The 12,392-nt window shown below is 51.1% G+C and overlaps 1 protein-coding gene across 2 annotated transcripts in view; it reads right to left on the reverse strand.

Annotated features, from left to right (window-relative positions):
* KDM4A (lysine demethylase 4A) overlaps nt 1-12,392 on the reverse strand; it is a 43,101-nt gene that overhangs the window by 11,442 nt on the left and 19,267 nt on the right. For both annotated transcript variants that reach the window (XM_081217158.1, XM_081217159.1), the window contains exons 12-15: nt 6,569-6,689; nt 2,858-3,039; nt 877-1,081; nt 331-407 (exon numbers count right to left, since the gene is read on the reverse strand). In XM_081217158.1, the coding sequence (XP_081073284.1) occupies nt 331-407; nt 877-1,081; nt 2,858-3,039; nt 6,569-6,689 (585 nt within the window). The remainder of the gene's footprint in view (nt 1-330; nt 408-876; nt 1,082-2,857; nt 3,040-6,568; nt 6,690-12,392) is intronic.

Below are 12,392 nucleotides of genomic sequence, written 5' to 3' on the forward strand. Positions count from 1 at the left end.
AGAAAGCCACCAAATGAACCATCTGAGTCCCATTCTGATGCTCCAACCGGATGGCTCAATTCTTTACAGGAGGTTATGGTCCATCCACAGGAAAACTTCTACTTGGTCCTGACACAATGAAGCAAACACAGCTTCCAGACTCCATCATGCCCTGCCACAGGTGGGCAGCAAACACTCTCACTGTCGTGGGGATTTACTCCAACAATGCTCGCTGACATCACTGTGTACCAGGCACTGCACAGACCCCTGGGACATAGAGTCCGCGTGAAACAGTCCGGTCCTGAGCGAACTTGTCTCACAGGGAGACAGCAACAGCATGGATGCGCTCACCTCTTCCAGGGCATTGGCCGAACACCGAGAACACATCCAGTCTTCAGAAGCCTTTGCAGGGGGGACCCCGTAGCAACCTAACAGGGACACCGAGGGGAGCAAATTAAACCCAGAGGCCAGAGTCAGAAGGTAGACCTGCAACTCTTTTCCAAACACTACTCCCCAAAGCTACAACCAAATCTTACAGAAACCCCTGAATTGTGGCATCAAGACCCCCACGGGTCAGCCATAGAGTATGGCCCACAGTCTCAAAGTCAGAAACTAGATTCACTGCTACCCACACCTAGCGAGCAGCAGAGATTAATCCCCTCCTGGTATCCACAATCAAGGGGACAGCCCAGGGTAGACAGTACAAGCACGGAGCCCAGAGTTACAGGAAACTCAGACTCAATCAGCACCAAACTCCAAGAACAGACACATAAGCAATCTGCACTGGGGAGCTGGTGAGGTCACTAGGAGGTCGCAGGGAGGCCAAGAGAGGGCAGGACTTCCAGTCAGACGCCCCCGCCCCTGGGACCGGACGCAGAGAAGAAGTGAGGCACTCACTGGCATGGACCCGGACGCTGCACTTCTTGCAGGACACTAGGATGCTGGTGCCGTCCTCCTCTAGGTAAGGGGTGGACAGGTTGATGTCCGTGCTACACCCAGTCGAGGTGAAGCACATTTCTGGAATCAATGGCTTGGTCCTCTGCTTCCGGGGCACTAAATCTGGAGCACTGCCACAGTTCTGACTAAGGATTCCAAACTCCACCTAAGGAGGGAGCAAGTGCACACCTCAGTGAACAGCCCCGTGTCCTCAGCTCTCCACCTGCCCCGTCAGCAGGAAGCTGCTCTCTTCCTGACAGGGCACCCACTAGGCTCCCGGGTGCACAGCCATTATCCCAGAGCCGCTAACTGAAGTTACCTCCAATGACTCCAATTCAGTTTCTCACAGCAGCATCAAACAAAGGCCCCCGGGGACAAGTGAGAAAAGGAAGCGAGGTAAGAGGCAAGTGGGATTTCAATCTTCCCAAACCAAGTGGTAATAAAATGCACTGAGAGGCTAGTGAGGCTGCTGCTCCTGGCGGCTCCCCTCTGCGATGCACGGCCTGGGGGCCCCACCCAGGGAGAGGACCCAGAGCAGGTGCTTCCGTGGGCCAGCACTGATTTCCTCTCGGGGCCCATGTCAGCAGTCACCTGAGCTGCAGCACTGTCACATGGCTGGAGCCCCGAGAGCCGCTCCTGGCTTAGGGCCCTTCGGGAAGAACATTATGTCCATGTACTTCCCTCGGAAAACAGCCTGACTGCAAGAATCTGCCGCTTCTGCCGCTGGATGGCACCATCACCCCCGTTCCAAGGACAGGGCCCAGAAACATGTCACCTCCCAAAGCCTATGCCATTCATGAAACTCTGAGCCCCTCTCAGCAGATCTACTGGCAGTACAGCCTGGCCATCTGCCTGCTTCCCTCACAGGCAAGGGCACATTGAGATCTTTTGGGTTTGCTTTTGGTCAACGGAAAGAAGGAATGAGTTACTAACTCAAAAGTACTCTGGTCTGGGGGGCTTCTCTGGTGGCACAGTGGTTGAGAGTCTGCTTGCCGATGCAGGGGACACGGGTTCGTGCCCCGGTCCGGGAAGATCCCACATGCCGCGGAGCGGCTGGGCCCGTGAGCCATGGCTGCTGAGCCTGCGCGTCCGGAGCCTGTGCTCCGCAACAGGAGAGGCCACAACAGTGAGAGGCCTGTGTACCGCAAAAAAAAAAAAAAAAAAAAAAAGTACTCTGGTCTGAAGTTTCATTCTTTGGCAAACATGAACCTGGGGCCCTGCCAGGCTCAGTGGCAGCCATGCTACTCTAACGACCATCAGGGTACTGGTTCTCTACATGCCACCCTGTGTAGGTCCCAGCTGAGACTGACCTGGTCATCTGGCACATGCAATTTGTGGGTGTCTTCCTGGCCTCCTAGAGCTGGACCCAAAGAGACCCATGACGGTGGAGCCATCAAATGCCCCAGGAGTGGGAGGGGCACGGCTAAGCTCAGCCAGGGTGCTTTCCCATCCCCCTCCCTCCTGCAGGCCCTCTGCTCCCACACCTCCCGAATTCCCTTCCACTACTGCCAACATCCGCGGTGGCAATGGGAAAGGGAAGAAGAGACAACGCTGGAGGATCTGGCTCTTCACCTGACGTTCAGAACGATTTAAAGAAATCCCCGGCTCTCCAGACCTACTGGCAAGGTCAACAAAGCACCTGGAAGGAATCGTCGCTGACTAGAATAACAAAAGAGCAGATTCCTCAGCAAACAGTGTGAGTGCCAAGGGCAGCAGGGAATCCCCCAGAGCCTAAGCCACACCCTCAGCTCTTCCCCAAAGCATTCTCAAGTGAACACCCGCATTGCTGCATGGCTATCTGCCTGGTGAAGCCTTTCCAACACATGGATGGGACAGAAGACACTAGGGAAACATGCCTTTCCCAAGCTATGTCCCCACCATTAAACCTAGCTTTCCTCTGAGCGCCGGTCCCGAGTAAACAGAGGGGACGTGGGGGGCTTACCTGATGATAAGTCTGAAAGATCATGCAGATGGCGCAGTGAGGGGCCTGCTGGGCCATGGCTTCGTTGAATTCCTTTTCGGCCTCAAAGTTTGGAGGTCGGTTCTGCCACAGCTGGCTCAGGGGCTTGGCCCAGGCCTCCGTCTCCTCAGCCTCCTCCTCAGGGGTCCCCTGTTCTGATACATCTAGAGGAAGGAGGGGCGTGAGTCAGTCAGCACCAGCCCTGCACATCTATGGCTCTGCCCGGAGAGCCGACAAGCTCAGCCCAGGCTTCTGGTCCCAGGTCTGGACTAACCCAAGATCCTATGGGTGACAAAGGCAAAGGGCAGAGGCGATCTACAAAAGACTCCTTCAATACTTGGATGATGCTGTGGGGAGCCCTGCAATCCATGGCTACAGCCCCTCCAATGACCTGCTCACTCCTTCCCAGACAGGCGTACTTTCCAAGAGACCCTGGAGTCCTATGCTGAGTAGCCCAAGGAAGGCTCTGGAACATACCTATGGAAGATACCCATTTATGTGTTTACTCCTTGCAACCCAAGCTCAGTGCAAATAAACAGTTATCTCCTCTGCCTTCAGTCATGTTTAATCCAAAGGGATCTGGCAGCTGCCAGTGTATGTGACCTCGGTGAAGGGTACCATAGCGTATTTAGGCCGATGCAGACAATTAAAATCAACCCCTGTAAGCCCCGTCAATCAGGCCTAGCCAGGAGCCATGGTGCCAAAATTCAAGCACAGATGTTTTCTGCATCCTGGCCAGAACAAGAGTGATCGAGGCAGGAGAGAAGAAACAGAAACGGACTGCTCACAATCACAACAGAAAAACTACCACACTGACATCTGCTCCGCTTATAAAACCAAAAGTGGCCAAGAATCGTTCTACGTGTGAATACTGAACGAATGATGAAAATGTTCACTATGCTAAATGAGAACTGTAGGAATCAAAAATTTACAGTTTACATTGGGCTTCCCTGGTGGCGCAGTGGTTGAGAGTCTGCCTGCCGATGCAGGGGACACGGGTTCGTGCCCCGGTCCGGGAGGATCCCACATGCCGCGGAGTGGCTGGGCCCGTGAGCCATGGCCGCTGAGCCTGCGCGTCTGGAACTTGTGCTCCGCAACGGGAGAGGCCGCAACAGTGAGAGGCCCGTGTAACGCAAAAAGAAAAAAAAAAAAATTTTTACAGTTTACATAGATAAAACTTCATCGAGCTACACAGTTAAGGCATATGTACTTCACTGAATATGTTATGCCTCAACTGAGAAAAAATGTTTTCAGTGGAGAGATGGGTGTGTGAGACTAAAAGAGACTAAAGAAACTTCCAAATGCAGTGCCTGACCCTAGTTTGGTTCGTACTGGTTTAAAGGGAAAAAGCTATAAAAACACATTTTTAGAATGAGCAGGGAAAGATGAATATGGACTGAGAATCAGAGGACATTATGAAGCTACTGCTTACTTTCCAAGGTGTAATGACAGTGGATTTTATATAGGAGACAATCCTCCTTAGGAGATGCCTATCAGTGCACTTTAAGTGAAGTGACTTGACGCCTACAGCTGACTTTCAAACGATACAGCAAGTATGCGTGTACTTGTTCGTACATAAGCAATGCACAGGGAGAGACAAGTGATTATGGCAAAATGGCAACAGCTGTTGAATACTGGTAGCGACACACCGTAATCTTATTGTTTCAACTTTTCCACGTTTGAAATTTTTTAATCATAAAAAGTTTGAGGGAGGTATATTATGATCTCACGTTATTATAAAAAGACATACATGGACATAATTTAACATCTGATGAGGACAGTCAGGAAGATTAACACATTAAAGTGTTCACAGTAGTCATCTCTGTGGGGTAATCTTGCTGTCCTCTTTGTAACTTCTTCTGCTTCCCCAGTTTTCTACAGTCTACATTGCTTTAGCGCATTGGGGAGAAATCAAGAAGCTAGGCTGCTGCAACCCAGAGGAACTGAGACCCCCACAGGGGCTGGAGGAAGACCCCAGAGGGCTTCTAAGACTATGCATGGAAGTCTGCCTGCTTCTGGCTACAAGGTCTGAAGAGGCTTTCCCCACCAAGCTTATCATGATCTTTCTACCAAGGAAAACAGTAGAGATGGGCATCGACATCAGATCAGAAAGGGAACGTGAGGTTTGTGGAGCAAAGGAAGGGCTGATGAGACTCTGAGCTTTCCGTGGGCGCAAGCAAGGACAGGACAGGGTAGGAGGAGGCTGGGCATCAGGCAGCAGTAAAAAGGGGCCTGGTCACTGGCAGATCTTACGGGGTCTGTGGGCTCCGGGCAGCACAGGAGACCACACTGCGCTGATGGCGATTACTCCGAGCTCCAGTTCTCCTCTGCATCCCTGCCTACTCCCCTCTGTCTCCTTCACAGGCTCCTCTTCCTCAGTTTTCCTAACCCCAGCCTCTGTGCCCTCTCCCAGAGCAGACGCATTTAATAGAGATAACAAATACCACCTCCACACACCCCAAGCAACGCTAGAACCCAGGGAGGCACTCAGCTCAGGCTTCCTCTTCCTACCACCCTCACAGCTCCACGTCAGGTTGCCAATCCAGTGGACTTTATCCTCCCAACAGGTTCACCACTTCCCCTCCCCCACCCCTACTTCCACCGTCCTAGTTCAGACCCTCATATCTCACAGAGGCCATGACAAAAGCCCTCTGCTCTTAGATGCAATCCCTAGTAAAAATCTTTTTAATTTATTTACTTATTTTTTATTTATTTTTGGCTGTGTTGGGTCTTCATTGCTGTGCGTGGGTTTTCTCTAGCTGCGGTGAGCCGGGGCTACTCTTCGTTGGGGTGCGTGGGCTTCTCATTGTGGTGGTTTCTCGTTGCGGAGCACGGGCTCTAGGTGCATGGGCTTCAGTAGTTGTGGCACGCAGGCTTCAGTAGTTGTGGCACACAGGCTTCAGTAGTTGCGGCTCGTGTGCTCTAGAGCACAGGCTCAGTAGTTGTGGCACACAGGCTTAGCTGCTCCATGGCATGTGGGATCTTCCCAGACCAGGGCTCGAACCCGTGTCCCCTGAATTGGCAGGTGGATTCTTTACCACTGCACCACCAGGGAAGTCCAGGAACAATCTTTCTAATGCAAATCCAACTGCATCACCCCTCTGCTTAAAACACTTGCAGGGCTCGGAACGCCTGTGGGCAAAGTCTTCTGGCTCACAACCACCTCACTCCTCCTCCTCTGCCCATCTCACCCTGGCCTGGCCCTGTAAAGCCAGCCGCAGCAAGCTGGGTCCTCTGAGTATTCCTTCCTGCTTGTCTTTGCCATGGTTACTGGCACTGTCCCGTCTGCCTGGATTAACATCTCCTCCCTTTAGATCAGTGCATTACCCTGTGAGCTTCTTGAGGGCATGGACACATCTCAGTTATCTTTGTTGCCACACATTCAGCACAGGGCTTGGCATCAGTGACAGAACCTGCTATTCTGAAAAATTAGCCTTGGACCTCCTAACAGAGGGAAGAACTTGCATCCAATTATCCCGTATTAGGCACATTCCAAGACACTCAAACGTATAATGAAATCTGATTATAAATCCCATATCCTGAAATCCTACCCCCTTTATGGAGTATCTGGGAGAAGAGCTAAGCCGCAGGCCCACCCCTGGCCCTCAGCTTGGCCCCCTGAGGTCCTGTCGGAGGAGGTCCTGATGCAGTGAGAGAGGCTTTCCTCTGGTGAAGAGTGAAAACAACACTTACCATCATCGCTGACGCAATCCTGCAACACGAGCGGGTGGTGGCGGGGGAGCTTGCTTAAGGGCTGACGACGGCCCTTGGACTTCTTACTCTCCTCCAGAGAAAACATGTATTCATCCGCAACCTGGACAAACCACAAGAAGGAATCAAGTTGGTCTTGCCTCCACTTCGGGATACAGCAGAAGTTAGTCTTACAATAAAAACCAAGGGAAAGAGCGGGGCAGAGAGACACAGAGAAATGTAAAACCCAACATGGAAAACACCTGACTTAGAAAAAGCCAAAACGACAAGTGTCATGCAAACCAGCGTAAGCCAGGATTATGTAAACCGTTTAGGGCAAAGTTTGTGCCTAGTCAGTGTGGGTCCTGGCCTTCTCAGAAGCAGGATGAAACAACTGTACCAAAAATAAACCTACTCCAGCTCTAAAGAAGAGACCCTTCCTTCAGCTCACTGACATGTGTCCACGTCTGAGAGCCCCAGAGGCCCCTTTCCTTGGACCAGGAGGCCAGTAGCACCTGTTACAAAGTACCAGGCAGCTGGGCCAAACAGGTTTGAAAGGCCAGAGCACCCCTCATTCAAAGGGGTGAGGGGTTGCAAACCCATTAAAAAGAAAGCAGGCCGCTTCTCCTCATGCACTGTCAAGACCTCAGCTCTAGCTGGTACTCTTTGATCCTCTTCTCCAGGGGAGAACATCAGCCAGGACAGAGAGCGCCTCTGAAACTCTGGCCCAGCTGCAGAAAGAAAGGTTGATTTAATGCTGCATTTGCATAATGTCAGAGCAAATGTAATTAGGTTTAAGGTGTACAGGACTGAACCAGTAATACCACATCAGAGCTTCCTTCTAATCAACATACTTAGCACTTGGTTATACTGATATTAGGAGACACGGGTTACAGCAAAACCCACTGAGCAAAGAAATGAGGCCTGGAAGAGGGCCACTTTGCAACCGTGACCAAAACCAATGCCTTCGAGTGCTGCAGAGAAGTGTCAGCACTGCAGTGCCACCTTGGAGAAGGGACACTGGGCCTGCAGACTCCACGTGCAACTACACAGAACCCCAGGGCTTAAGGCCCACACTTGGAATGTCAAGAAAAACCAAATGCTGAGCAAGTCACGTGCAGGTAGTACAGAGCCTGCTCTTCTAAACATAAATGGAGGGTCTATTTGCCTATTCATTTAACAAATATTTACGGAGACTCTACTGAGTTGGAAGGTCTGCCCGGGGAAGGAAGGTGTGAAGAGATGGTACCACTAGGATGTGCTCCCTGCTTACGTGAGTGATGATGCTCATGGCAGCGTGCCATGTGGTGGAGGAGTGGGGATGGTAGGGATCTCCTACCACTGAAGTCCACGAAAGGCTAACACAAGCACAGACTTTAATCAGCCCTGAACCACACTGACAGTCTAAAGCAGCAGTTTCCAAAATGTACATCAAGAGGCCTGAGAGGGCTTCCCTGTTGGCGCAGTGGTTGAGAGTCCGCCTGCCGATACAGGAGACACGGGTTCGTGCCCTGGTCTGGGAGGATCCCACATGCCGTGGAGTGGCTGGGCCCGAGAGCCACGGCCGCTGGGCCTGCGCGTCCGGAGCCTGGGCTCCGCAGCGGAAGAGGCCACAACAGTGAAAGGCCCATGTACCGCAAAAACAAAAAAAAAGAGAGGCCTGAGAAAGCCTCTATCAGAGTGAACAGGTGGGGCTCCGTTCCAACCACAACAGCCCTGCTTTTGATTTACATTTTTTAAATGAGTAAGAGGGGGCTTCCCTGGTGGCGCAGTGGTTGAGAGTCCTCCTGCCGATGCAGGGGACACGGGTTCGTGCCCCGGTCCGGGAAGATCCCACATGCCGTGGAGCGGTTGAGCCCGTGAGCCATGGCCGCTGAGCCTGTGCGTCCGGAGCCTGTGCTCCGGGAGAGGCCACAACAGTGAGAGACCCGCGTATGACAAAAAAAAATAAATTAAATAAATAAATAAATAAAAATAAATGAGTAAGAGGTCACTTAAAGAAGGGGTTCTTTGTCTAAAACAAACTGGAAATACCAAATTTATTTGACAGTGTTACCAGGAAAATAAAAAATGTAGGGATATGCACCCCAACACAGGTATACTTACTGATGAATTACGTACACTAATGTACTTTAAAACAAAACACTTTAAAACAAAAATAGACTGTAAAAGGATCAAGATAAAAATAAAGTTCCATTATTTGATTCCTGCATCCCCGTAATCTTCTTGCATCCCCTACTACGAAGACCACCTAGATAACAGGTCTAAATGTGAGATGTGGCAGAGACCAGGAAGTAAAGGCATGAGAATAAAAGAACCAATGATGGTGGGGATTTCCAGCCTGGGTCTCCAAGGTGAGAGAGACTAAGAGGGCTCCTGTGGATGAGGGGGGAGTGGTAACAAGCCAAGTTAGCCAAGTTAAATGTGCTGCATATGGTACACACAACACCTACCTGTGGGCCCTTCATCTGGATATAATACCCAGGGGGCACGAAGAAATTCAGCCTGGGAGTTCAGAAAGGAGGTCAGAGCAAGAGCTGTGGATTTGGGAATCCTCAACATCAGGCTCAGAGTTTAAATCATGCAATGGATGAGATGATCAGTGGAAGATAAACTGACTGGAGACCAAGCCTTCCAGGACAGGAGTAAGAAGAAAGAGGAGATGCTGGGGGAAAGGGGCCCTCAAGTGGGAAATCCACAGTCCAAACACTACAGAAGAGCTGAGCAGGCAGCAGCCAAGGGACTCAGCAACTGGGAGGTGCCAGGACTTTTTTAGAGATAAGTTCCAATAGACACACAATAAGGAACTAGGGAGTGAGTATACCACACAGACTATTTTTGTGAAGACCAGGAAAGGAATGAGATGGTAGCTTGAGAAGGAAATTTCCTCCAGGTGTATTTTTAAGATAGGGGCTTTGTGAGTATGGTTTTATGGGCGAAGAAGCTTGTCCCCCAAAGATGCAGAGTCCTAATAATCCCTGTGAATACGTTAGGTTAACATGACAAGGAACTGTTAAGGTTGCTAATCAGATGACCATCATCCTGGATTATGTGGATGGGCCCAATGTATTCAAACAGAACAGCGCTTAATAATGGAAGAAGGAAGCAGAAGAGTCACTGTCAAAGTGAGGTGACATGAGAAAGACTTGGCCAGATGTTGCTGCCTTTAAAGGTGGAAGGCAAGGGCCATGGCCAAGGAAAACAGGTGCCCCCAAGGAAGCTGGAAAGGACAAGGAAATGGACTCCCCACAGAAAGGTACAGAGCCCTGAAGACACCTTGCCTTTAGCACCATGAGGCCTATTTCAGACTTCTGAACTGAAGAACAAGAAGATGGTAAATTTGTGTTAGGACACTAAGTTTGTGTAACTTGTTAAAGCAGCAACAGAAAATGAATAGGGGGTAGGAGGTGGAGACGAATCATTTTACAGGCAAGCACTGGAGGAGGTAGAGGGGTCAGAACCAAGAACACCAGAACTTGGCTTCGGGAAAGGAGGAGGCCGCCTGTCCACATCTGTTTAACCAAAGGGCTTCCTGCGCGCCCAGCAGATATGCCCAGCGTACCATGCCTGGTGCTGCGGCAACGCAGAGATGGTGATATGGGATTTCTAACCGTAAGGGACTTACAACCCAGCCAGGTCTAAGTCTGCCCTTTCTGCTACCATCACTCTGCCTCTGACCAAAGCAGTCAGATCTACTCAAATATTTGAACATCCTTCCACTTTTTCTCCTCTTCTGGCTAAATACTCCTCCTCCAATTCCTCACAGCCTTTCCCTGCAATGTACTCCAATTTCTAACTTCCCACAGGATTTAAGAGAAAGAGCTGGGTTCAAATCCTCGTTCAACCATTTAGCCACATGAGCCCGAGCAAGTGGCAACCCAGTAATAAAATGGCATAAAGAGCACTGCCCCTCAGAGCTCTTTGTGAGAACGGGGTGGGATGGCATGCAAGGTCTCCCAGGCCGCTGCCAGCAAGAGAGCTGGAGCTCCAGGCTCTCTCTTGAGTTCTCTGTTACCCCCGACACATGGGCAGCCAGGTCAAGGTCAATGTTCCTGACGGGGCTTGTTCTGTACAAAGAACCAAGTGTTCTCTCTCCTTCTTTAGGGAACTCACTTTTTCAAAGCAGCCTGAACTAACAAGAACTTCTGCAGCAGACACGTTGCTGTGAAGACTCAGGCTTGTGGTGCTTCAGCAGTCAGTCACCAGGGGCCCTTTTACCATGGCCCCTGACACAAGATGGCAGCACGTTAACTAAAGAGCAGATGGTTCGAATTACACCTTGGGGGACGCTCAAAGTGAGGGGAGGGGCCCCACAAGGGTGTTTTTCAAAACCCAGCTGTTTCCAGATATAGACGCAATGCTATTAGACCTCTCCAGGGACAGGCAGAGTGCCTCAGCTTCTGCCCAAGCCTTGACTGGCAGTCTGCCATCCCATCCAATCAATCAACCCTCAAGTCAGCTTCTTACTGGAGCTCAACTTCCATTCGTTCCACCCACGTTTACAGAGGCTCCTGGGCCAGGCCCCGGGGACCACGCCGGTGCCTCAAGAGGCAAGGCTGGATGTGGCCCAGTACCTGGCTCCTAGAAGTGCACCTTCACTCACCTGTGACAACCACACCGAGACCAAGACAGTGTCTTAGACACGGAGCAAAGTGCTGGAGGGACTGGAAGGAGAAAGGGACGCAGCTAAGAAGCAACGAGAGGTTTCCAGGAATATACTGGCTTTTGAAAAGGAGCTGGGCCCCAATGAGCACAGGACTGTTCCAGACAGACAACTGCCTCTTCCCACCTCAAAACTATCTGCGGCCTGCTGATGGCTGCACAAAATATGAAGGCACTTAAGGCCCCTGAGCTGTACACTAAAAAAGGGTTAGAGTGATATTTTAGGTCATGCATATTTTACTACAATAAAAACCCACCTGCAGCCATCCTCTCCTGTGCCCGCCTCTGCTAGAGACCCCAGCCCTCCCTCCTGTCAGAGCTCCCCCGCCTCCCGCCCTCATTATGTCCCACCGCCCCCTCTTTAACGCAGGCTCACTCAGCCGGCTGCCACCGTCTTCCACCCTCTCCTCCCCGGCTCTGCACACACGACCCTCTCCTAGCTCCTGAACCTCTGGCTGCTCTCTTCTGCTTGTCCTTCTCCTTCCCGGGCCCTCTACCAACACCCATACTGTGAAAACTGTTCTTCATGTTCCACATGCCCCACAGGCGAACTCTCCCACACCCACCGACACCCTCCAGGTGAGGGTGACTCCCAAAACTACCCACCTAAGGTGCGTGTATGCACATCTCCAATGCCTGCCTCACAAGCAGGTCGCACTCAGCATGCCCCAGGCTGAACTCACACCTGAGTCACACTCAAATAACCCCTTCCCTTTTCCTGCCACCTCCATCCTCCACCGATACACCCCTGTCCATCCGGTAAGTAACACGAGCCAGAATTCCAGGTCACCCCTGCACTGCCCTCCCACTCACCCCACACAGCCCCCGGCCCCGGGCTCCCACCTTCCAAGCAGTCATTACCCCAGCCCCCTCCATCCACCCCCGCCAGCACCTCACAGCTCAGGCCCTCACCACCTCTCAGACTAAAGGAACAGGTTCCAAACTGATTTCCCTCTTGCAAACCATTTTTCCTCCTGTCCTGAAGGAGAAGTATTTGATTATAAAAATAATACGTATTCATAAAAAGTATTCAAACAATTTTTAAATGCAGGAAGTGAAAATCATCTATAATTCCATCTTCAAGGGAACCTCTGCTGTTTCTAATTTTGCCTCCTTCTTCCCCCAAAAACCTTTATACTGCTTCCAAAATGATCTTCCAAGACAT

The sequence above is a fragment of the Mesoplodon bidens genome (genome assembly GCF_964165515.1).
Source record: "Mesoplodon bidens genome assembly, chromosome: 2".
NCBI classification, from domain to species: Eukaryota; Metazoa; Chordata; class Mammalia; order Artiodactyla; family Ziphiidae; genus Mesoplodon; species Mesoplodon bidens.